Source organism: Poecilia reticulata, linkage group LG2, assembly GCF_000633615.1.
Source record: "Poecilia reticulata strain Guanapo linkage group LG2, Guppy_female_1.0+MT, whole genome shotgun sequence".
NCBI classification, from domain to species: Eukaryota; Metazoa; Chordata; class Actinopteri; order Cyprinodontiformes; family Poeciliidae; genus Poecilia; species Poecilia reticulata.
In genome coordinates, this window is record NC_024332.1 from 21230994 (window position 1) to 21255519 (window position 24526).

Genomic DNA, 24526 nt, shown 5'->3' on the forward strand with positions numbered 1-24526 from the left:
TTCACATTAAATATTTGTATAATAAAATCAGTGTATATTGAAGAATTGCTGCATTTTGCATTGAAATTAAAAGTTTGATCAAGCCCTCATGAATAAGGTTTACAGACAGAAATCAGCTTCAACTGATTACAATATGCAATCCAGCTTCAACTGGATTGTATATCCAGTTGAAGCTGGATTCAACTGATCCCTAGATATTTATTTTATTAACTTTCTTGGCCTTTTTGCCATTTTGTTCATTCATATATTACATATATTGCCATGGCAACTATATTAAATATTTATCTAATATCATTGCTGGTTTTACCTTTCTAAAATCTTAGATTACAGGAAACATGCCAAAGAATTGAGCATATTATATATTTTATTAAAAAAGCTTCACCAATGTCACAATGCCTCATTCGATGCCCCCACCTTTTACACTAACCACACACTTTCCCACAATTTATCCAACAATAAGATAATTACGGAAAAGCAGCAGCAGCACAATCCAACATGATGCAAAAAGCAAACCAATTCCCAGAAAGCTGCATTCCACCGTCTGTTCACAGACACACAAGGCATTGAAATTACATTTAATCTGTTTCATTATTCAGTTGATATATGATTGAACAGAAAAGGGAAAGCATTTCAGTTAGACTCATATTTCAAATCAGTCCCATTCTCTGCATTTTAAGGGGAATTTAATTTTTTTTCTTTGACATACATGAACAAATTAGCTGGTCCAAAATTGTTCTAGGGAAAACTGCTGCCACGTTCTGCCCTGCATGGACTTCCACCTAGCTACTTTCTCTAGCAACCACCTTCTTGTTGTTGTTCTTCAGCAGTTCTTCCTCAGCCACGGGATCGATGATGGCCCCCAGCTGGGTGACCACTCTGGGTTTGGTGAGCTTTTTCACCGTTCGCTCCGTGTTCCAGGCACGGCCAAGCGGTGAGCGGATACAGCTCTCGAACTGTGCATGGTTCTCGAAGGGGAACGGCAGGACATGAACTTGGTGGAGGCTGACGGAGGCGTTCCTCTTCTCAGAGATGATCACACTGGGAAGATGCTGGTCTTTCCTTGGTGGAGGAGGGGCACTCTTAACCCGAAACCTTCTGCGCTTTCTTTTTGGTGGCTTTAGACCCACGCCCCCCCAGTCCCCCCAGCCAGGCAGGGTGAGGTCTATCACCTTTGGCTTCCCTTCGTCCTCCTTCCTCCTTTTATCTTTAAGAAAGTCTGAGATTACATCATCTCCAGCAAAAGCTTCCTTAATCAGTCCTCTTTGGTCCATCTTAGCTTCTGGGTCCTCAGAGTCTGTGACAGTGGGAGTAAATGGAACTTTGATAAGCTTTGTCTCTTTAGTGAGAACTTCCTTCAGCTCTATTCCCTTCTTCTTTTTCCTTTTGCGTATGTGCTTCTCTTCAGAGGGAGGGGCTTCTGTAGCGGGAGGCTGACTGGGTTCAGCTGGCGGCTCTGGAGGGAGAAGCTCCACGTCCTCCACGGTCCTGATCCTCATCAGCGTCTCCTCCAGCGGAGCCGACCGTTCAGAGCAGTCGGCTGCTTTTGTCTCTCTCGGGACATTTTCTCTTCCTGTGGAGATGCTTGCAGACTCCACCACGTAACAGCTGTCATCGCTGTCAGAAGCCTCCGACTCGACGGCTGCGTCCTCCATCACCACCTCTGGCAAAACACCTCCTGCTGCGTCAGACTCCTGAGCTTGATGCAGTTTCCTCCTACTGTTAAACTCTCTGAGGAGGGCTTCCTCTTCTGTTTCCCCAGCCTGACATTCCTCCTCTTCCTCACACACAGCCTGTGCTGCCTCAGTCAGAGTGTCACTCAGCTGCTGCTGCTGCTGCTGTGCTGGTTCTGCAGTAAGCTTGCCTTTCATCCACGGATTCGATGCATCTCGACCATCCACTGCATCGTTCGCAAAGTCAGGAAGCAAATCACCTGCCTCCTCCTCTTCCTCCTCCTCATCGTCGTCATCATCGTTGTTGTTGTTGAGTGGAGTAATCAACTTTTGAGTGAGCTCTTTGTTCATCTCCAGCTGCTGCTGCATGGCTTTGCGAGCCTCTTCGTCATATTTGGCCATGATGGCCTTTGACTTGGCCCACTTGCTGCTGTTCTGGTGTTTCAGTGACATCCTCTCCTGCATCCTGGCCAGCTCCATCTTATTCAGCTCCTCCAGGGCAACTGCTGGATTCAGCTTCACCATCTCGTCAAAGTGCTTCAGGAAGTCCTTCCGCTTGGCCTTGTTCTGCACTTTGTGATACTTCTTGCTTTTGATTTTTCTCTCTCTCCGAGCCTTGGCCTCATAATAGGACTGCAGGGCCCGGGCTTTTTGCAGCTCAGCACGGCGGATCTTGGCCTCCTCCAGGCTCATGGCCTTTACTGACGCCTCTTCAGCAGGGGTCAGAACGGGGTCAGTAAGGGGCTGCTTGTTGGCAGACAGCAGAGCAAAGATCTCCTGCTCCAGTGGAGTCCGAGCCTTCCAGCCCACCACCAGTTTCTCTACAGGTTTGGGCCCGGCCCGGTCCCGGTTCAGAGGGAACCGCAGCTGTTCGGCCCTCTGGTTCTGGGTGATAAAGCCGTCCCAGCGGCTGACCTCTGAGGCTGCCTTCTGGAAAGCCATGTCCCTCTGGATCCTCTCAGTCTCTTGTTTGCTCAGAGGAGATTCGATGGTTTTCTCAGAGTGCTGCAGATTCTTTAACTGCTTTCTACTTTTAGCTGGGACAGCGGAGGTCTTTTCTAAGCTCCCGATCAGATCCGACAGCTGGACCTTAGCGGGACCACCGTCAGGGTTCACAGAGAACTCGGACATGTGTCCGGCCGCCTCGGACCTCTCCCCCAGCGCCTTCTTCCTCTTCCCACCCAGAGACCTGATCGCCTCCAGCAATTTTTGCCGTTTTCGTTCATCCTCTCCCTCGTCCTCCTCGCCGCTCATGGTTTCTTCCTCTGCTCTATCCATACCGCCTTGTTCTTCTTCTTCCTCTTCATACACCGGCTGTTGATGCCCCTCGCTGACGACAGGAACACCGCAGCTCACCTTTAACTTCTTTTTAATACTTTTTTTCTTGGAGACTTTCGCCATGCTGAAGACCGCACTGAGCTCAATCTCACATGTGCCCCAAACACAAACGCTGTCGCAAAGCCTGGTCGTAACAAGAGCAGGAGTGTCGCAAAAATGTTTCCGTCTCTTTGTGAACTTTCCTCCCTTTGGGTTTTCTAAAGACTCTTTCCACGAAGGAACTTCTCGCGCCTACAGGCCACAACATCAGATGGGTGATGTAGAAATAATTTCTTTTACTCAGATGAAATTATGTCGGAATCATTCAACTGTTTGTGGAAAGCTTCTTCTTCTTCTTTTGAATTTTATTGGCGGCTGGCAACCAACTTAAGGTGCATTTACCGCCACCTACCAGACTGGAGTGTGGTCATTTGTTTGTAGAAAGCTTCTTTATGTGATCAGATTTAAAGGGCGCACTCTTTCACTGCTACTGCAGAAAACGAAGTGGGCTACAGGAACAGTAAAGTATTTTAAAAAAATACTTGGCATACAAGTTAAGCTATATCGACCAACTTAGAAATGACAGTGTAAGTCACATTTCCTTCTCTGTTAAAATAAACGATGCAGCCTATCACACTTGTGTGAGCTGCTGCCCTCTGGGGGCGCCATATGGCAAGTTATCTTCGGATAGATGGATGGATTTTAAACAGTAGTGCTTTGATCACAGTTTGCTCCAATGAAACATTTGGTTTATCATAATTGCTAATGAAGTACAATTTTAGCTCCTTGGATGGAATGAGCAGGTGAAGGAGCTCCATGCTGAGGCCAGACGGGCCTTTAAGGCTGGGGTTGACAGAAACATGCTCTTTTTTTTTAGTATAAGAAACGGACAAATGCACATTTTAAATATGACCTACGTTTTATGAAAAGAAATGAGGATACAATGAAGTATTACAAGAAAGTATTACAGAGGACTTACAAGAAAAATGCAAAACAGCTGCACACACGATTTCTGGAAGGAAACAAAGATTATGAATAATGACAAAACAGGTCTGCCAATAAATATTGACGGCGTAAACGGAGCAGAGGAAATGACTCAGATGTGGCAGAACTATTATTATGAACTATTTAACTGTGTTAAAAGCTCCCCGGCCGGTGGTATGGATGAGGTGTCTGCAGAGGACTGGAAATGTTCAAGCAGAAAACTCTTTCATTTGCTTGCTCTGTGTTTCACTGGGTTTTTAGTCCATGGCATTTCACCTGATTCACTTTTAGCTGTTATATTAGAGCCTATTATAAATGATAAAGCTGGCATAATAAATAACAGGGATAATTATCGGCCCATAGCTTTAGCCAGCGTACTATCCAAGGTTATGGAGAGGATTATATTGAGTAAGATTAAACATTTTCTCCTTACTTCAGATAACCAGTTTGGTGTTGAATCACACCATGCCACAAATATGTGTGTATGAAAGAGATTTCAAATGGATGGATAAAGTGCTGCATAAGTTCAGTCCATTTAGAGGAAATGTGAAAAATATTTCACCAAGGACAGAGTATTGCTTTAATAAAATGTTACAGTATTCCAGTATTACTGACATGTATTTTATTTACCTGTAAGTTGATGCTGGCACATAAATTTGTTAAATGTTAAATGTGAACAGAATGCCTCTCATGTTTAATTTTCGTATATTTACAATTGTATTTTATATTAAAAAAAATATATAAAGCAGTCTCTATAAGTTGGTTGAAAAATAATAAATAAAAAATATCTGGATGTTTTATAGTTCTGGAGAAGATAAAACAAGTGAGAATCAAGGTTTTGACCACAACGCAACCTTAAGAAGACTAAATTAATAGTTTGAGTAATGGCAGGTTTGTATCCTAATCAGTCCAGTTGGTGGCGGTAGTACACCAAAACGCCACATGTCCACCGGACAAGAAGAAGATCGTCCACTATTTCGATCATGTGACGTAGTCATGTGATTCAGCATCGCATTTCATTCATCATGGCGGCGACTGCGTCCGTCTTCCTCAGAGTGAGAGCAGGATCTAAGGTTGGAGCAGAGTACGACCAGGAAGGCCAGCTGATCCAGGTAGAGTTCAGAACCCAGACGGGCTCCATCGAGTTCAGCTTAAACTACAGAACCGGACCGAATGAAAGCTGGACGAGGATAAAACGGGCTAATCTCTGTTAACACACAGCTAACTGATTCTGATTGTGATTACTTGTGTTATTCAGGTGGAGAGCAGAGAGGATGAGGAACAGACCGTGAAGCTGGCAGAAATCTTGGAGCTGCTGCTGGCTGCGGGTTACTTCCGGGCCCGCATCAAAGGCCTGACTCCATTTGATAAGGTGCTTCATCTAATTACCCCCAAGCAGGGGCGGATCTAGAAAACATATTTATTAAGGGGTGCCGAGAGGGGGGGAAGAATTTTTCAGGGGTGGCAGCATCATTCTATAGACCTAACATTGGACTTAATTTGTTGCAAAATCTTGATTTTAACTCGTATTGTTTCAAAATGAGCTTCATGTAGTGCTGAGAATTAAATATAAATTCTTAATGTAGTATAGGTAATTATTTTTACGTCTTTCATACTGCTGCTAATTGATATGCATTACTGGATTGGAGAGCGCCTGTTAGTCGCTTTGTGATGCTTTGAGTTAAGCCCAGAAAACCATTCTATTCCAGTGCAGGATGAGCAGAAATCTGTCACAAAAATATAAGTAGTGCCATCATTTATTATCAGATATAAAAGACGATTTGAAATAAAGCTGAGAAAACTGATGTTTGATACATAAATTCTCTGTGATACAGATCTATAAACAGTTTGGTTTCTGTTAGTTCTGTCAAGATGCAAGAAAGGGCAAATTGTTTTCTTATATCGGTCAATCCTTTCATTTGTCTGTTCCATTTGCACACCAGCATGGGAAATTGATTGTCAATCAGAGTTGCTTCCTAAGTCTACAGTTTTTGATTTCATAGAAGTTTGATTTAATTGGAGTTATATTGAGTTGTTTACATGTTTCCCTTTATTTTTTTGAGGAGTGCATAATGGGCCATGTTAGTGTTTTGTGTGTTTTTTTTCTTTTTTTTACATTGGACAAAAATGCCACACACAAAGTGTAATTTCTATTGCTATGTAATAAAGGTTTAACAAAACAGGTTTAAACATCCTCAGCGGAGCTTGCTGTCTCTTAATATTCTGCTTTTGGTATTGAATGATCTAGACCAGTGGTTCCCAAACTTTTTCTCCTGGCCCCCCCAGTAGTTTCCAAACACTTTCTGGGCCCCCCTGTGGATTACAATAGGGAGAGTTAGACTTTGATCTTCTGCTACAGTTTGGGAACCCCTGATCTAGACCATGGTTGAAGTGTTCTAGTTTTGGAGCTAAAAAAAATTTGGTTTAAGACATTATTGAATGGTTGCAGAATAATCCTTACCAGGGGTTCCTAAATCGTTTTATGGCATGTCCCCACAAACAGAATTAGTTTCTGGGTGGGGGCTGCTTCAGGAATCCACAGACAATGCTACAAAATATATAAAACATCAACTTGGTTTGTTTCTTTTCCAACTTTTATTCACTATGTAATCATTATTACATTAGCATAAATGTTGCCTCATACCTTTTGATTTTTGTTGGTTATGACTTCTTGTGGTTTTTTTGAGCAGTGTTCTCCCAGGGTTTCCCCTCAGTGTATTTTAAGCCTGGTGGGCCACCAGGCTTTACTTCATCATTCACATTTATCATCTCTGAGCTTGTTTTTCCTTTGCTCTTCCACAGGTTGTTGGTGGAATGACCTGGTGCATAACCACATGTAACTTTGACATAGATGTCGATCTACTCTTCCAAGAAAATTCCACTATTGGACAGAAAATGTAAGTGATATATGATGACAGTGTTCATGAAATCTTCTGAGCTGTTTCTGCCAAACTTGGACACTGGTCACTGCATGGTGGCACCTATCCATTTTCTTTGGACAAATAAAGGGCCCTTCTGAAATCATTTTTGTTTATTTGAATCCAGAAATGCCCAGGGTAGCATTTCTGGATTCAAAATGCTATAGTACCGGTTGCCCCATGTTTTTGTAATTATGCCTGACGAGACTGCTTTTAACTGATATCCATATTTTCAGATTTATGTTCTTTCTGCATAATTGCAATCTTTTCACAGTGACAGATATTGCATTACTTGTTTAGGTTGTTTATCTAATAGCTTTTATTTTGTGTCAGTTTCTCTTTCATTTGATATTTAAAACTCTTGGCAGTCTTAAATGTCAAGTCCCTTCTTCTCACTTTTGTGTAACTAAAGTATCAAAAGACCTACAAAATTAAAAAATACGGTATTTCTTTGTTTACAATTTCAGAAGCTATAATTGTCTAACACAATGTTAACAGGAGAAATGTTTGTTTGGTTATTGTTGTATTTTTTATTATTATTTTTTGCCTGTTTCTTCAGAGCCCTGACAGAGAAAATAGTTTCTGTTTTACCAAAGATGAAGTGTCCTCATCGCCTGGAACCCCATCAGATCCAAGGCTTGGATTTTATTCACATTTTCCCAGTGATACAAGTAAGACGCATACTTCCATTAAACATTTTAAAACGACAAAACTATGATGGCTTTTACCATAATTCAATCATCACTCATTTAATGTGTTATTGTCCACCATAAGGGGGTCTTAATTACATCTTTAATAAATTACTTCACTAGTTATTTCCTGTTTTAAAACATTAATGACTGATAAGTACATAACCTAGGTTCATTATTACTTATTGTAATTTGACGCTCTCCACTCTCCATAGCACTCGGTTTGTTCTTGTCTCGCATGAGACGTTTGTTGTTGTTTCAGTGGTTGGTGAAGCGAGCCATAGAGACGAGAGAAGAGATGGGAGATTATGTGAGGGCCTATTCCATTTCTCAGTTCCAGAAGAGCCATGCCTTCCCTGAGGTACGAGCAGCACACGTTTAGAACCGATGCAGAGTTCTTAGATTGTGCAGTTTGCAGATTGTCATGGTGGGTTCTGCAACAAGCTCTCATTTGTCAGTAGCAATATTTTCCTACTGTGTGGAGTTTCTCTGCCGTTAATCTGTAAAGTGCTGAAATTCTGCAGATTTATTGTATTTTCCAGTCCATACATTCAACACTCAATGTGCATTTACAAGAAATAAAAAGGAAAAGCAAAATTTTTCAAGAGATTTTTTTGTGTTACAAACGTAATGGCTACAAACTACTTACAGTTAAAGTAAATTTGACTGCAAAAATAGAAAATGTAGCTTGTCTTCTTCATAAAGAGACCAAGCTTTTGCATGTACTCCAAATTGTTCAAGAACAGCAGCTGATTTAATTTGGGTATGCCTTTTCAGGGGTTTTCGGTGATTTGGGTTAAGGGGTTAACATTTCTTTTAGGTCACATGTGATCCAGGGTTTGCTATTTGGGAAGCACCTCACTGTTCTGGTGGGGATGCTGCTGTCTACACAGAAGTCTATACACTCAGGCATGGCACTGATGTTACCTCCATGTGGCTGGCAGAGAGAGTAGCCTAATCAGTTTCTTCAAAACAAGCCTGGAGGGCCTCTTCTGCTTCCTGTGACAGGTAGCGCTGTTTGACTGCCTGTTTTCTCCAGAGGAGATCTTGGTTTGGAGACATTTTCATCCTTGACATTAGCATAAAGCAAATCCAAAATCTGACAAACTGGTGAAATGTTGGCAGTGTTAAAGAGAGTGAGGCATGATTAAATTCACCAGATAATGCCACAAATGCATTGGGGTGTGGTGTCTGTATCCTAGCAACAACAGAACTGATGATATCACTTGCATTATCGGTAACGGCTAAGGGTAGAAAGTAAACAGTTGCCAAAATAACACTGGTGAACTCTCTTGGTGTGGACAGAAACTTACTGCCAATAGTTCAATGTCTGGACTGCAGAGACCAGACTTCACAGTAACATGTCCTGGGTGACACCATTTGTTCACAAAACTGTTAATCCATCTCCTTTTCTTTTCCTGCTGCTCTTTAAATCTCTGTCTGCTTGTACAGTTAGGAAGCCCGGCGGAGACGTGCCGGTGTTGGGGATACAATCCTGCTGTCACGTCTCAGTAACACACGTTATACTGTATTCGTTACGCTGCTGAGTTCTTGACGGGGCTTGAAGTTCATCCATCTGGTTAGCTAATGATCTCACTTTGCCCATTACAATGTGAGATTGTAGAGATGGTTTGAACTTCCTCCTTTTCGCTCCTGCTCTGCATCCACAATGCCTCCTTTTCAACTCCTCTGGTATTTCTGGCTTCAGCTGTGGTTTTATTTCAGTTTTTCTGATGTGGATCAGCTGCTTCCAGCCTGTTAAACCAGGTTGTTGCTATGATTACGTGTCATAACAAAATAGCAAAAATACAAAAATATTGCCAAAAACCACTCCAACCACACAGAATCCAATACAAGAAGGAGTAGCCATCCAAAAATATTCTAGAGTTGTAATTTGGCACGTTGCACCTTCAAGTCAGCATCTTGCCTACTACTATTTCTCTTTTACTTTCTGACTGAATATCAACTCATTAGAAAATAAAATAGAGCTATTTCAATAACTGTTTAGTCTTTTGACAAATTTGAATATTCCCTTAAAGATGCATGCATTATATTCCAGTCTAATTTAGAATCTACAAGTTTGAATTTCTCACTATTAAAGTTCATATCCTAGTTTAACTTTCCATCTTTTATATGTACTTTTATCTATTTAGTTCTTGTATTGTGAAACTCTGGTCTAGGATAAAGAACTCCTCCAGAGGAAAGACAAAGCTGTGAAGGCCGTTCTGGACGTATTGGTGAGCAGCTGCAGTACGACCGACACAAAATGAAATGCTTGGCGTCTCTCATGGTTTCAAACTATGAGCAGATTATTTGGTTGCAGGTTCTGATGGGATGTGAATGAGCTCTGGTGTTTTTTCAGGAAGTGTACAAACCCGAGAGAAAGTACAGAAGACAGAAAGATGCAGAACTCCTGCTGGATGAGGAGTCCAGGATCCACTTCACTCTGCTGGAGTATGGCAGGTAATATTTCCCTCCAGGTGGCCGAGCCAGGCCGCCGTGTGGCCAAGCTGTTGAGTCATAGCGTTCTATTAAAACACAAAACCCACTTTTTGCAGGTAAAACACATGAATGTATTAGTTAGTCTTTGCTGTTCAGAAATTGTCCCATACGTGTCAAAGCTGTACTACTGGACTCATGCGTGTTCTCAAAACGAGTACAGAGAACAAGCGGTTTCCCACTCCATCTTCTTTACTCTGTTATTTCACTGCAGACTGCTGCACAAAAGTTCCAGAAGGGTTAAAAAAATATTTAAAAAAAAAACCTTGATCGACGGTATGCAACCTTTATAAAAAAAATATTTTAATCTGTGAATAAATTGATCTCCTCCAGCTATTAGTGCCATCTGACGAGCGTCGGTAGTGCATTTCTACTGACACTCGTAGAAATGCACCGCTCCCGAGTTGTCCCAATCGAAACAGCCAATCAGAGCCAGGAGGAGGGTCTTAGCGCTGTTAATCAATCACATGCACTCTCTGCTAAATGTTCTAATGGCAGAGAATCATGTTACCATGTTCCAGGACAACTGTTCAGCTGCTGTCATTGTTGGCTGTGCTAATTAGCCTGAGCTTTCAATTTTTACAACTATATGTCATTATCTTTGTATTTTATTTCACAACATTTCATAACATGTTTGTAAAGCTCGTATTGGCTCAGTGTTTGTCAGGTTACCTGCTCTGGCTACTCAGCTGGTTAGATATGATGCTCATAGCTTACATGAGCCATCATGTTGCTTACTGTACCAGCTTATCCATACAGAGTCGTGGTTCAGACAAATTAGTCTATCACAGGGCAATTTGAACACAGCCTTACCTTAGTGCGATGGTTCTGAATTATTTTTGCTCCCCCTTGGAAACATACTTTTTTTCATGGCCACCCCAAATTGAAATAGTGTAGCGAACCTGATAACAGAAATGGACAAATGGTTTGTCCTTCAGTTCAGCTGTGACCGTAGCAACGGTCACAGGTGTTGAAATCAATATATAAAAATGAAGATTAATAATAATGATTTACCTGTCGATTCACTATCAAATCAAGGCGACTACAGCCAATAAAACCTTAAAAAACTGGATTCTGTTGTTGTAATAGGTCATGTGGTGAGTTAATGCAACATTCCTGACACGTCGACCATGATCTAGCGCGGCGTGTTGTCTAACTCTTTTAATGTACACACTATTGTGCAGTTTCTTAAATATGCAAATTCTCTTTTTCTGGTCACATTCTTCCTTCATCCATCCATCTCTGAACGTAGAATGTGTGAAGCTATGCTGTGAGTACTGGACCTGTGTGAGCATCTTCCTCTGCATGCCTCTGATAACAGCTGTGGAGACGTGTGTGCGCGTGTGTGTGTGTGTGAGAGAAGGTCTCCATGTTTAAGCATGGACTCAAGCATAGATGTGAATAGTTTGGCCTCAGTGTTGATTTGTACCTGTTGTTCTTGTGAGGTTTTGTTTTAACGTCACAGTTTTGACATTGTAAGCATTGACTAAGTACATTTCTTTTTGTCACCAGGAGATATGGACTAAATAAGCAGTGTAAACAAAACAAGGTGAGCATGAGGATCATGTTGCTTGTTGGCTTAATAAACATATCAAAAGCTTGTGTCAGCTCGAGTTGTGGCGCTCAAAATTATTTTGTCAATTGAAATATTATGCGCCTACGTCTTCTGCTGCTGATTAGTTTGTGCCATGTAGATAATTTGAAGGAACATTTACACTGGATAATAGTTTTTGTTTTGGATGTTTAGCCTCATCAGTGCATTTTCTTTTCCATTTGTAGGAAGATGAGGGGCAGGTCAGCGGGCCTCAGGCGACGCCTGCCAGCATTACAGACGTGTTGGAAGAAGACAAGCTGCAGGCAGCAGAAGAGGTGATCACTTCATCCAAGTACAGCTGCACCTCTGTGTCACTGACGAGTCATGTGTTTAAGCAAGTGAAATCTATATAGACTGATTCCACACTCACCTGTGCCATGATTTGTCAACAATGTCAACAGCAATGCTAGAAATATTATTGCACTTGCTTATCTATTTGTTATGTTCTGTTTTTGGTTAATCATTCTTCTTCAGTTTACCCCTGAAGGTTACCGAGCTCTATTTAAGAAACCCAAAAGATTAGCCTGACAATCAATAAGTATCCACAGAAGTCTCTGACTTGGGTAGATCCCTAGGGATCTAGCGTCTTGGCTAGATCCCTAGGGATCTAGCGTCTTGGCTAGATCCCTAGCCAAGACAGGGATCAGACGCCGTTTTCTCCTGTAGTAACAGGGTCAAACACCATTTTGTGATATGATGAGGTTTAGTCAATCCCTACTAAAGATTTGTTGGTAGAATTGCTGTAATGTAATTGCCAAATGTACCAAAGCTTGTTGGTGCATTGAGATTGTAAAGTATACACACAGTTTCGTAACTCAAATGCAGAACTTGTCTTGGGATCATTTTTGCCACTAATCTCCATTCGATCGGGGGCCAAAGTTGCACAGTAGCAACTTTGGTCCTCTACTGTGGTTCACTTTCACACTGCAGGGTCAAACTATCCAAAGCCTTTAAGCAATCTGTTCCCCTCCTCGCCTGTGGGGGCGCTGCACCAAGAACTACTGAAGGAAACGACACAAAATCCTCTGACCAAGACACTTGGCTCTACTTCCTTCTACACAAAAACAGTAGTGTCAGAATTTAGTATCTGTGGGATTTCTCTTTTTTCTTTGGTAAAAGTCCACAGGCCATTTCTTCCTCTGGCGTTAGACAGTCGTGACAGAAGACACTGAAGATCAACGCACAGAGAAAAGTCCATCGGGACAACAACCGCGTCTCGGGGATGCTACCTTTGCTGAGAGAAGGCTGTGGTTAAGGCTACTGCTTGTGACCTTGTTCAATAAACACATTGCTTCCATTAAATGCTTAGAAATCTGTTTGGCAGCGACTCCACCTTTTAGAAACCTAGGTTAGTTCAGCAGATTTTTACTTTTCTTTGTTCACACAAGCATATTTTTTTGTAATGCTGGGTGATACAGAAAAAAATATATCACAAAGTTCTAACAGGAAAATTATTTTTCTTTATTTTCTGTATGTAAAGGTAATTTTATTTCTACAGCACATTTTCAGAAACAAGGCAACACAAAGTGCTTTACAGGAATTAAAAGGAAATACAAACAAAATAACAAACCAAAGGAAAGAGCAGAAGAAAAAAAAAAAAAGAATCTAATGTTGATCTAAAGTATAAACTAGGTGCTTCAGGGTTGCTAAGTGTCCTCTGGTCTAATTCCTTTTCTGGGTTGGAGTCTAAAACGTCGTAGTTTTTCTGGATTCTAAGTTTGTTCTAATCCCTGTTCTTTGTTGCTAAATAAGTGCAAGTAAGTAAGTATCCTCTGGACTTTCTAAGTCTGCTCTAAATTTATAAAAGTTATGAGTACTCCACACTTTCTAAGTAATAATGAAAACTAAATGTTCCTGTTCTGGAAGAAAAATATTTTTTTTCTGGATTCTAGATTTGTTCTAATTCCTTTTCTGGTTGCAGTAACAGGAGTGTCTCTGCGTAATAATCTAAAAATTAATCTAAGTATAATATTGGTCTAAATAGTGAGCACTCCACAGTTTCTAAATAATAAGAGGGGAATGAAATTAAAAAAAGAGGAAACGACGCATTAGGGCACATGGCGACTTTCAGTCAAAACAAATGTAAAACCTTTTAGAAACATGAGAGAAACATGAGGGAGTATTCAGGCTGAATGAACAGCTGACGTTTCACTAGTTACAACTCTGGATATTTTGTCTTTCTCAAAACATTTGGGTTAGTTTGAAAACTGAACAGCACTAAGACTTGTTAGAAGTGCCTTGCAAAACCTGGCTTATGCTTCCATGCAAAATATTCTGTTTAGACATTTAAATTGTTTACTATCTAACATCACAACCAAAGAGGATGTGTATTCAGCTGCAGCTAGAAAGGTTCAGCCGATCAAGTCTTTCATGGAGTCAGTTTGAAATTGCTCCTTGGGGTGAACTGCTGTGCTTTGTGTTTGTTTTGTTGCAGGGGAAGCTGACTGCGAGTGCTGTGGGTCAGATAGTTGGACTCCAATCTGAGGAGATCAAACTGATTGCCTCGGAGTATGCTGGAAAGGTCAGCAGAGTATTACACCCATGTTGCACACAGACAGCATTCTGTTTCTATTCTGGAAGATTGCCGGCTCTATGGAGCGACGGCCATGTTTTGCAATCATGAAGTTGAGCGTTGTGCTCATATTTCGTCTTTCTGTGCATCACCTCGCAGCAGTTGGAGCGTTCTTCAGAGGAGCGGTCAGAGCGCTACGGTCCAGTGCAGCAGCACCGCCGGGCCGTCGCCTCACTGGACAAACAGATCCGACAAAAAGCCGAGCAGCTGAATGAGGTCAGCGCTGCACATCCTGCCATTTCAAGTGTAAACTGTCTTTCTGATGTAGATCCTGGCCAGGGAAGTTACTGCAACCTGCTCACAAAGAACACAGGTTTACAGCATCTTTCTACTGAGTCTTTGCTTCGCTGTAAACTAGAGCCTGGCACCTTTAAAAATAAAAACACTAGGAAACAATTAGTGGTCTTTATCTAACAGTAATTTGACAGGAAGGGAAAGTCATGCAGCTGAGGAACTGAGAACGGTAGTGGAACGGGCCGGGTTGAGGTCTGCAGCCTCTGTATGCGAGGCGGCGCTCTGAGGAAACTTTATATATTTGGGTTTGAGTGCGTCATTTGAAAATTTGTATTATTGAGCAGAAGTTTTATTTTTTTTAATAGAAGTTTTGTTCTACTGGGTTCACAGAATCAGTTGCCATCTCTGCGCAGTATTTAAGTATGGAGTGCACTTTATGCTGATATATTTTAAGTTCTGCAGTTTCTTTTTGTGGCTACAGACAACATAAGTCTTCCCCCTTAGAGCAGGACTGCATAAGAGCCTAAACTCACATGTTTTCTGTCCTGACAGCTCAAAGTAAAGCATGCAGAGGTGAAAGCCTGCAACGAAGAGGCAAAGAGGAGTCTGCTGGAGGTAACCACTCCTGCCCAGTTATCTCCATTTGTGTTGTTTGTGTATCAGTGGTGATAACTGATTATTGCTGTGAGTGCCCAGGGTAACTACAGATAGACGTGTTTTTATTTGTTTTGTAACAATTGGTTTCCAGCAGGGATCATATTGTACTGTGATTGTGACTGACTTACTGTGAAACAATCTGTATTACTGCAGCTTTGCGTCTCATACAGGATGCAGCCATGTTTAGTGTCCCAGTCAGAAATGGAGCAAACTTATAGAGCTACTGGTTAAAATGGTTGTAAATTTTTTTTTAATACATTTAAAATAATTTAGAAATGCAATAAATTCAAAAGTCAAAGCGAAACTTTGAAAACCAAGGATGATCATTAAAGGATAAAATGGTTTGAAAATGAAAACATCTCTGCTTTACAATAAGTTAAATTTTTTTATTGTATTCAAATGTTGAGTTTATGTATTTAAGTTTATTTCAAGTAGAGTTTTTTTTGTTGTTTTTTGGTATGGTAGTGCCATAAATGTATGAATTTATCGGTATAGGTTGGTATATATATGAGAGTTTATCATACATGTTTGATGGTGTTTGTGAGAGAAGGATTATACAATATACGTTTGTGTAAGAGTATTTATAGTCATGTACGTTTTGTGCCATGGCGCCTCGACAATCAGTGTGAGCTTTAGGGCTTTGCTCAAACATACTTCAAACTTAGGAAAGCTCGACCTTAACCTACCTTGTCAAAGCTAGGTTGTTGGGTTTTTTTTCCCCAACACCAATTTTGAAAGTACAAACCTAAATGTTGTCCTGAATCTGTTCCAAGGCTACAGAACAATCAGTAAAACTGGAGACTGAGATGAAGTCCCTAGAAGAGATGGAGGAGCAAGCAGACAGTGGGTGAGCCGTCTTATTTTTTTAACACAAGGCTTGAGTTAATAGCAGATTTGGAGCACAGGACCCTTGACTAGCGGCAGAAGTGATGTCATTTTTGCCGGCAGTCTGATGGAGAAGCTCAGGGCTTTGGTGACAATGAATGAGAACCTGAAGCAACAAGAGCAGCAGTTTCGGACACACTGCAGAGTGAGCAAATAAACCAGCACTTCTGATGGGATTCGTTTCCCCTCGGCCTTAAAATGGTCTTTAGTGTGTTTTGATTTTATTTAATAAAATCTGTACAGGAAGAGATGGTCCGTCTACAGCAGAACATTGAAGAGCTGAAGTCGGCATCAGGACAGGACACAGAGGAGGAGCAGGTGCATGTCCAGCTGCACTAATATATGTAGTGTTATGTTAATTATTATAACACCGTGTCAATCCAGAGTGTTAAATGAGACCTTTTCTTTTCCCAGGAGAGGAGGCAGCTAATAGACCAGCAGTACAATTCAGATAGAGAGAAGCTGCAAAAAGTCCGTCTGCTCATGGTAACCACTGCTCCAGTATTACACACACAGCTGCATTCTCACCATCAGTAGCACTTGTGATTATTGGGGAAAAACATGACCACACAATCACAGACTCAATCACTGCATAACTGTAGTCCAAGCAGAAAAGGACACTCGGGAGAAAGCATCAATGCAGAAACCATTAAGGCATCAGACTGGAATGACATCGCATTCACAGCTAATTGTGTTTTAAAATTTAAGAGTCTGGCGCGCCCTGCAAAGGCAGCACAGAGTGGAGCATGCTCTCTGCAGACTGCAGCTGGTAGAGCGCACCCTGCTGTTGGCGGGGCAGTGGAGCGCGCTGTGGCATAGGTGGAGGGAAGCGCTTTACCTAGGCAGATTGTTCATGTTTGGATAAGAATGGAGAAAATGTTGTACTTTTTTTTCCTTCTGTCACTTTCTAAAAGACAAAAATGTAGAGGTGCACAGTGGTGTTTCTATTTAAATGAGTTGCTTTTTATTTGATTTGTTTTTTAAGTGGATAGCTGTACAATTACAAAAAATAATTTCAATTCAATCACAGGTGCATTCCAATGGATCCTAGTTATCCAACAGTATAAATAATTGTTCAAAGTAGATTAAAGACTCTGAGGAAACCCAGCAGATGGCATAGTGATTGACCTGCAGCATTCACTTCTCCTGGACGAGTGTGTTGTGACAATCACTCGCGTTGCCATTGACTTTACAGCAATCCCTCATACAGAGCATGCATGTAGCGACAGTGGAAAGAAAAAACTCCCCTAACAGGAAGAAACCTCCAGCAGAACCAGAACCTGGCTCAGTACAAGCGGCCATCTGCCTCAACTGACTGGAGGTTTGAGAAGACAGAGCAGAAAGAACAAGAAGAAACGGATGAACTGATGTAGGGTTTTTCTTTTTTTTTTTTACTTTTTTTTTTTTTTTTTTGCAGTTTTAGAAATATACATACATTAAACATTGAGACCCCCACAAACAACAACTACAGAGCATCTAGTTGGACAAGAGCAATTAAATGATGATTGTAAAACTCAATGTGAGTGATGCAGGGTTATTTTTGATGTTGATGAAGGTAAAAAATTAATAGCAGGGAAGAGAGAAAGATTAGTTGATGACGGCATTGTGTCAAAAAGTCAACAGCTGATATAGCGGCAAATAATCCAAAATTGGAGAGTAGTAGAAAGGACTTCTGACCTTCAAGGCTGATTTTTGGAAGTACAATCTACTTTTGGTTATGGGTCAAGGCTTTGGTTAATGGCTCGTACTTGAACAGCGTCTAGAAGACCCCAAAATTAGTTATTAACACACACTGTCAGACGCCGATGGTGGTAAGCTACCGGGTAGTAGCCAAAGCTGCAGTCTGCGAGGCTGCCATGTGCTGACCGGGCCTTCTGACCCCCACCAGCAGGCAAGGTGAATGAAGTCTCCTTGCCAAGGACACTTCTTCATCCGCGGAGCGGGGATGGAACCAGCAACCCACCAACTAAGCTTTAATCGAGCTTTAGACACAAATTGCAAACATTTTTTTCTGTCAGCCAACTTCCACAGGACTGCTTTTGCTCTCCTCAGGCTCGCAGGAACCGCGAGATTGCAATCCTGCAGAGGAAGATCGATGAGGTACCCAGCCGGGCGGAGCTGACCCAGTACCAGAAGAGATTTATTGAACTCTACAGCCAAGGTGGATTCCTCGTCTACATCTGATATGTAGTTACAGACGGTGTTGCGTCATTTCTTCATGTGGACCTGTCTCTGTAAAAATGTTTATTAATCTTGTCTTCCAGTTTCTGCCACACACAAAGAGACCAAGCAGTTCTTCACTCTCTATAACACCTTAGATGATAAGAAGGTCTACCTGGAGAAGGAGGTGGGTCATCACAGCAGGCCGTGGCGCCGCAGTTTAATCTCTGACTGAATTCTGCCTGCAACAGTGATTTGGTAAACATGTTCAAAACATCGCTGAAGAATAATAATCTCATTTAGGTGAATCTGCTGAATTCAATTCATGACAACTTTCAACAGTAAGTAAAAAAAAATATCTTGTTGAAAATTAAATTGTAATATTGATGTAAAGGAGAGTGCAGCTTTTGTTTTTCATCGTCTCTAGTTGTTGGTCTTTGCGGTTGGCTGAGTTTTGAACGGCTCTGCTCTCTTCCAGAGCGATGTCGTCTGCAGCTGCCAGGGATCAGTTCCTCAGGCAGATGGAGCAGATAGTGGAGGGGATCAGACAGAGTCGCATCAAGGTGTTGCTGCAAATGCAAATTGCTGTTGTAAGACATTACCTCCATCCTGTGGGCAGCGTCACTAACGGACGCTTCTCCTGCCCGTCTGCCGTTTCAGATGGAGAAGAAGAAACAAGAAAACAAAATGAGAAGAGATCAGTTGAACGACGAATACCTGGAGCTGCTTGACAAGCAGAGGCTCTACTTCAAGACCGTTAAAGATTTTAAAGAGGTGAGAGTTTTATTTTAAATAACTTTTGAATGACGCCTTTGAATGCAATGAATTAAAGTTGCAAGCAGCTCAGTGCCACTCGGGGACCCACAGTCACCACCATCTCTAAAGTAAAGATGAAGCAGATAAGTGAAAATCCCTTGGAGGAGTTAGTTAAAGTTTGAGGTGTGTAAACCAAAATGGGCACCTCCCTGTATATTTTAGGACAAACCTCCTTTTTTTTTGTTTTCCTGATTTGGTGGGATCTACCTACATACCAAGTTCCAGATCTCTATATTGTGCGGTTTGGCCTATCTCACGTTAGGGGGCGCTGTAGTGCAGTCTGGCCATTCCTACTTTTGATTCTATTAAAAACATTTGATTTCACACAGGGGAACATTTTTTGGTGAAGTTTGTTGAGCTTTTGAAAGCGTTTAGGGCCCCAGATTGTGTTTCTGGCGGTAAAAGAGAAAAATGAAAAGAAATCCTTTAAAAAAAAAAAAAAATCGCAAAAACTGTTCCAGAATAACTCCAGTTTGTTCAGCAAAGCCCAAGTCCCGAAGCCGGAGCTGTACTCGACCCACAACAAAGCGAACCAAAGAACTTACTTCTTACCGATGCATTTGCAAACTGCAAAACTGGAAAATCCCAAATCCCCAAATCGTAGCATCCAAAAAGCTTTTCTTGTACCACAGAAGAATAAATTACGGCATACAGAACAAATCTCAATCATCCCTTCAAATGTCTTCAAAACATTAAGGCATTTGCTCTGAGTATTCCTTCAAGAAAAGAAAAAAAAGGAAAGAAAACTGAAATTTGGGCTGATCAAAGTTCCAGGTTGGCCAAGTTTTATAAAGTTTTGAGTATGACAGAATCTGTTTTTTTTTTTTTTTTTCTATCACCAGGAGTGCCGCAAAAATGAGATGCTGCTGTCCAAACTGAGAGCAAAAGGAGCTTCCTAACTTTGTTCTTCCTGCTGGCTCCGTGTTTTCTAAAGCTGGCCTGAAGCTTCGATATACTTTGGTCGAAGGATCACAGAACATAGTTATTTTAGTTCTGCTTCTCGGGCCAGGAACCCAGTTTCTTAATGGGTTTCCAATCACAGCAGATTTGACCATAAGCGTCATTTGGCTTTAATACTTTTTCATGGGATCGAGGCCTTTGGATCATAAAGATTACAAATGACCAGCTTGCTTTGTGATATCTGTTTAGCCCAAACTATTGGTGTATTATAACAAGGCTGAACTAAACACTAATCCTGATACTGTAAAGTTTCCCAACAAAAGGTCTTTGACACACGTCTGTTCCTGCTTTAGTGCCTCAGATTCTGCTGTAGCCAATGTTACGATACGATTACTTTATTGTAACTAGCTGTTGATCAATAAAATATTGGAAAACTTGATACCCAAAAGTAAAAGTGGTCTTTGAGTCTATGAAATAAACAGCCGACGGGTTGTGAATGTGTACAATCTTCAATCTCCACCAGGTGAGTAATGGAAAGAAAATCTAAATCGATAAACATGTAAAGATTCTGACATTATTTTAAAATATTCTTTTATTCCCTTACACCAACTATCACCACATCCATAAATCTGTTTTGTGGGCGTCTTCTCGGCCTCGACATCCTTCTACTGATTGGTTCTGTCCCAATACTTGCACTTCTTCCTTTGTTCAGGGACTTTGGCGAAGTATACAAGAAGTGTCTAATCAAGGAAAACAAGTAGGAATATTTGTTAAATGGAGCTGTACTTTCTGCAGATTGACCATTGTTGGGGATCAAACGTAGCTGCTGACCCACAGGGATGGTCAGAAGAAGCTTGAGATCTGGATTTACTCTACTTCCAGGGCAAATTGGTACAAAAATATCCAAGTGTGAGACGAGGTGAAGACTGAAGTCAACAACCCAATCTCAGTTGTTTGAATTTAGTTTTTATTTTTATTTATTTTTTGGTCAAATCTAGACCCTGTTGGGAAATGTGAAATTATTTGCTATCCCAAGTTAAAAGGTGCTTTGCCAACAGCCAATGAGAAATGGACTGAGACGGGAAGTAGAAGATGACTTCCTTTGAAGCTGTACAACGCATAGTTGTATGTGCAGATAAATATTAAGAATTTGATAAAAATATTTATTCTATTTTGAAAATATTCAGACAAAAGTTCCGTTGCCATTATGTTCAACATGCACATTTTATATAATCCAAGAAAGGCCCTTCATTTGTATTTTAGTCTATATTTAGTTGTTTATAATCAAATTTTATTTGTATAGCACATTTCAGCAGCAAGGCATTTCAAAGTGCTTTACATAATTAAAATAAAAACAGCATGTGACATTGAATAAACAGTGAGAAAGAGAGATTTTGAAAAAAACATTATGAAAAGTAATATAACTTGTATTATACTTGTAGTATTATAACTTGGTAACATTTTTAAATTCAACAGATTGTCTTGTCTGAAAGTCCATTTGTTAAATGTGTGGTGCTCCGTATTTCAACCATGGTACAAAAGCCTGTGGAAACCAGTCTGTTAGTCTGAACTGAAGCTCTTTTTGAAACTACAAACACTAAAAGTTTGTAGTTTTCCCTTGCAGCCTCATTTTGCTGGCTGACCCTGATCAGATTATTTAAAAAATCAACTGAAGCCCTTTTTATTTTCCTAGACTTTCATACCATAATCTTATACTTGTTTTATTCTTTCTATAATTTAAGGTTGATTTTTTTATTGTACAACAACACACCATTCTTACCATCAGTTCAGGTCCACAGTTTTTACACTGCAGTGTTCTCACAGAACAATCCTATCCAGGTCAGAGTAATGCTCCAATTCTTCCCTGCATTTTTGCTTCTTGTCATGTGATCATATTTGTCTTCCTGAGTTATACTTGCTGTATATCACAGCAGCACAGCTTGCTATATCATCTCACTGATTGTGATACTAAACAGACAGCTTCCATCATTCTCTCCAGTCCACTTCCTGCAGTAATCTGCAGTCTGGACCTCGTGAGCTATCTGACACTTGCTGATCTGTCCGTCCTAAAGAACAACATGGTGCTCTCTTCAGTAATCGTGTTTCAAATGTGCTGTTGGCAGACTTTCTGATATAGACCTGATAATCACCATGTTGTCTCTTGGGTGTGTCCATGTCGGCGAGCGCAGTAGAGTAGAAATAGGCATTGATAGACGGAGGAAAAGACGACAGGACTTCATTCAGGGTTCCATATGTACAGTCAGGACTCTGTATCCAGGCTTGCTGCTGTTCCCAGAGGACATGATGCCACTGTGTGGGCCTCTGTCAGATGCCTGATGTTTCACACCATGACCATGACCTCAGTCCTGCCTGGCCTTCTGTTGCTTTTGATGTTACCAGTATATGGTCAGCTAGTGGGAGCAAAGAAGTCAGAAGAGGCTGAAGAGCAAAGTTCCCGCCTGCGGGGCCTCTGGAAGCTGCACTTTAAGGCATCCAGGCTGAAAGGAAAAGGTAAGCAAAATCCTTTATTTTGTATGTATCTGAATTTTTAATACAGCTATCTCTAAATGTTTTTATTTTTTTCAATTCCAACAGTTGTTTGATTTGGAGATCAGTTGTTTTATTAATATAGTTTGTGTCAGTATGACAAGAGATTAATAATTCTCTTTCATGGATCAGCTTCTCCTGGTTATTGGTATCTAATATTTCTTTTTTCATCAGAGATGTAAAATTATATTTTCATTTGGTTGATGGTTTATGCATATTTCAATGAGAACTATGGTCTACAGGCTTAGAAAACTAGTTACCAGTCCTTAAAGTTTTGCATATATTATCCCTAGCAGCACTTGCTTCTATTTCTTAGAAGTGACCATTACCAGGGCTTTGATCAGGTAGGCTGTTCCTGGTAGATCTCTTATTAGGTTTCCCATTCTGTCACTTGGCATCAGTTTCTTCTTCATGGAAACTGTTTGCTCTTCTCTTCAGAATTTACAAATGATCATAAAACAGTTTTCTTTATTTTTTATTTATTTATTTATCTTTTTACATGTTGGGGCTTTTGCAAAAGGAAAGTTTTACCTAATGACCTGAAATTTGCAAGTCATTATTCTGCTTGGTTCCTAGAGATGAGTAGGTATCACCACAAGGGGGCGCCTATTCCCTTTTTCCTTTGTTGTCCTATGGTGCAGAGTAAGAACTCGTCTTCCACTTTGTTGTAGAGGAGAACAGCGGTGATGAGGTGCAGAGCGGTAACCTATCGTTACTTTTCTCATGTATGAGAATATAATGTTTAGTACTATGGAGATCTGGCTTTACGTGGACGAAGTGAAATAAAGTTAAAGTGTGGAATACTCAAACTGTGCTTCCTACTGTTTAGGGTTAGCGTGGCTACCCACCGCTGCTAACTCCTTCTCTCACCGCACCGCCACAAGTTACGGGACTCACGACACAAGAGTTGTATTTTCAAAAAATCTTGAACATTTAACATTAAAATCTTAGTCATGTGCTACTTTTTATTTTACAAACAAAACATTCAGGCATTAAATACAACTTAACCTCTAAAAATAAACAAAACTGCCAAATGACAGAATGTGATCATTTAATCAGATTTACTATTTTTGATATTTATTTTGAAAACCTCATTAACATTACTTACTGAATAAGTTGAAACAAACACTGGATGATCATGAGATCCATTAACAAAGTCAACTTTAGTCTGATATCCAATTTAGGTCAAATGGTCTAAACTTGTTCTTGTTTTAGCTTGAAATTCAACTGTAATGGCGGTCAGATAGATAAGATTATTGTAGCTGCTGGAACAGATCAGGAGGACTTCAGCAGCAAATGAAGCTTAGGAAATTCAGCTCACCTGCACTGGAGATACTGGATTATATGAGACCAAGTGTTGATCAGGTAGAGTCTGCTCTGATCCAGTGAAGTGAGTCCAGTCCAGTCTGTTATTCAGGTGAGCACCCAGGTACCTATGAGAGTTCACCATCTCAATGTCCACTTCCTGGATGTTCACCGGTGCCATTGAGGTGCCTGTGATGAGACGGGACGTCTGAAGATGACAGCATGGGGAGTTAATGGAGAAGTCTGCAGTGAAGAGGGTGAATAGGAATGGTGCCAGGACAGTCCCTGTGGGGACTGTGTCCTGCAGGCCAGTCCCTGTGGGGACTGTGTCCTGCAGGCCAGTCTGTCTAAGACGCAGGCTGCCATTAAAATGGAGGGGAGATTCCCTTGTGTCTCACCACATTTATCCATGCAGGGTCATGAGGGGCCAGATTCCACTTGGCAAAAGACATGGTACACCCTAAAGAAATCACCAGTCCATTACAGGGCAAGCTAATTTTGTGTGAAATAAAATTTCATGATATCTGTCAATGTGTCTTGTGAGTGTTCTGTACGTATCTTAAAAAATATACTTTGGGAAAATTGCCAATGATTTCTCTTCGATAAAGGATCAAGCTCTAGCCCAGCCAACGAAGTGGCCAAACAGCTTCTGCTCTACTGCCGGGCCGGAATTGGCTACCACCTTCAGATCCTGCCCAATGGCTCAGTGGGAGGAGTCCATAGACCGACTCCATACTGTGAGTTCAGCCAAAATGAGTAAATATTTACACACACACCGT

General features: G+C 41.0%; 3 protein-coding genes across 6 annotated transcripts in view; 2 read left to right on the forward strand and 1 right to left on the reverse strand.

The window, feature by feature from the left end:
• Positions 1 to 346: 346 nt before the first annotated feature.
• LOC103482453 (U3 small nucleolar RNA-associated protein 14 homolog A) lies at positions 347 to 3348 on the reverse strand. The gene has a single exon (XM_008438630.2). It carries the CDS (start codon positions 3069 to 3071, stop codon positions 780 to 782), a length of 2292 nt encoding a protein of 763 aa, XP_008436852.1. The 5' UTR covers positions 3072 to 3348; the 3' UTR covers positions 347 to 779.
• A 1578-nt stretch (positions 3349 to 4926) lies between these two features.
• On the forward strand, positions 4927 to 20334 carry ccdc93 (CCC complex scaffolding subunit CCDC93). 4 transcript variants are annotated; one of them, XM_008438591.2, is made up of 23 exons: positions 4927 to 5083; positions 5230 to 5343; positions 6774 to 6868; positions 7449 to 7560; positions 7841 to 7939; positions 9759 to 9815; positions 9941 to 10041; positions 11330 to 11347; positions 11590 to 11626; positions 11857 to 11946; positions 14106 to 14192; positions 14343 to 14459; positions 15030 to 15092; positions 15908 to 15981; positions 16083 to 16164; positions 16263 to 16337; positions 16434 to 16505; positions 18072 to 18180; positions 18284 to 18366; positions 18483 to 18520; positions 18658 to 18742; positions 18840 to 18953; positions 19838 to 20334. In XM_008438591.2, exons 1-23 carry the CDS (start codon positions 4997 to 4999, stop codon positions 19892 to 19894), a joined length of 1866 nt encoding a protein of 621 aa, XP_008436813.1. In that variant the 5' UTR covers positions 4927 to 4996; the 3' UTR covers positions 19895 to 20334. The 4 variants fall into 4 exon arrangements, with proteins under 4 accessions (XP_008436813.1, XP_008436822.1, XP_008436840.1 ...); XM_008438600.2 differs by having other exon boundaries at positions 11593 to 11626; XM_008438618.2 differs by lacking the exon at positions 11330 to 11347 and having other exon boundaries at positions 4928 to 5083; positions 11593 to 11626.
• A 940-nt stretch (positions 20335 to 21274) lies between these two features.
• LOC103482427 (fibroblast growth factor 4A-like) overlaps positions 21275 to 24526 on the forward strand; it is a 6054-nt gene continuing 2802 nt past the window's right edge. Inside the window, exons 1-2 of the mRNA XM_008438580.2 lie at positions 21275 to 22406; positions 24356 to 24484. Of these exons, the coding sequence (XP_008436802.1) occupies positions 22148 to 22406; positions 24356 to 24484 (388 nt within the window). The 5' untranslated portion in view covers positions 21275 to 22147. The remainder of the gene's footprint in view (positions 22407 to 24355; positions 24485 to 24526) is intronic.

Excerpts from the sequence above, each read along its gene's own strand:
- LOC103482453 (XM_008438630.2), bottom strand. The coding sequence starts at position 3,071 with ATGGCGAAAGTCTCCAAGAAAAAAAGTATTAAAAAGAAGTTAAAGGTG.
- ccdc93 (XM_008438591.2), top strand. The coding sequence starts at position 4,997 with ATGGCGGCGACTGCGTCCGTCTTCCTCAGAGTGAGAGCAGGATCTAAG. Across the intron at positions 14,193-14,342 it reads CCTCGGAGTATGCTGGAAAG|CAGTTGGAGCGTTCTTCAGA; the intron begins GTCAGCAGAGTA and ends ATCACCTCGCAG. Across the intron at positions 16,165-16,262 it reads AGTTTCGGACACACTGCAGA|GAAGAGATGGTCCGTCTACA; the intron begins GTGAGCAAATAA and ends AAATCTGTACAG.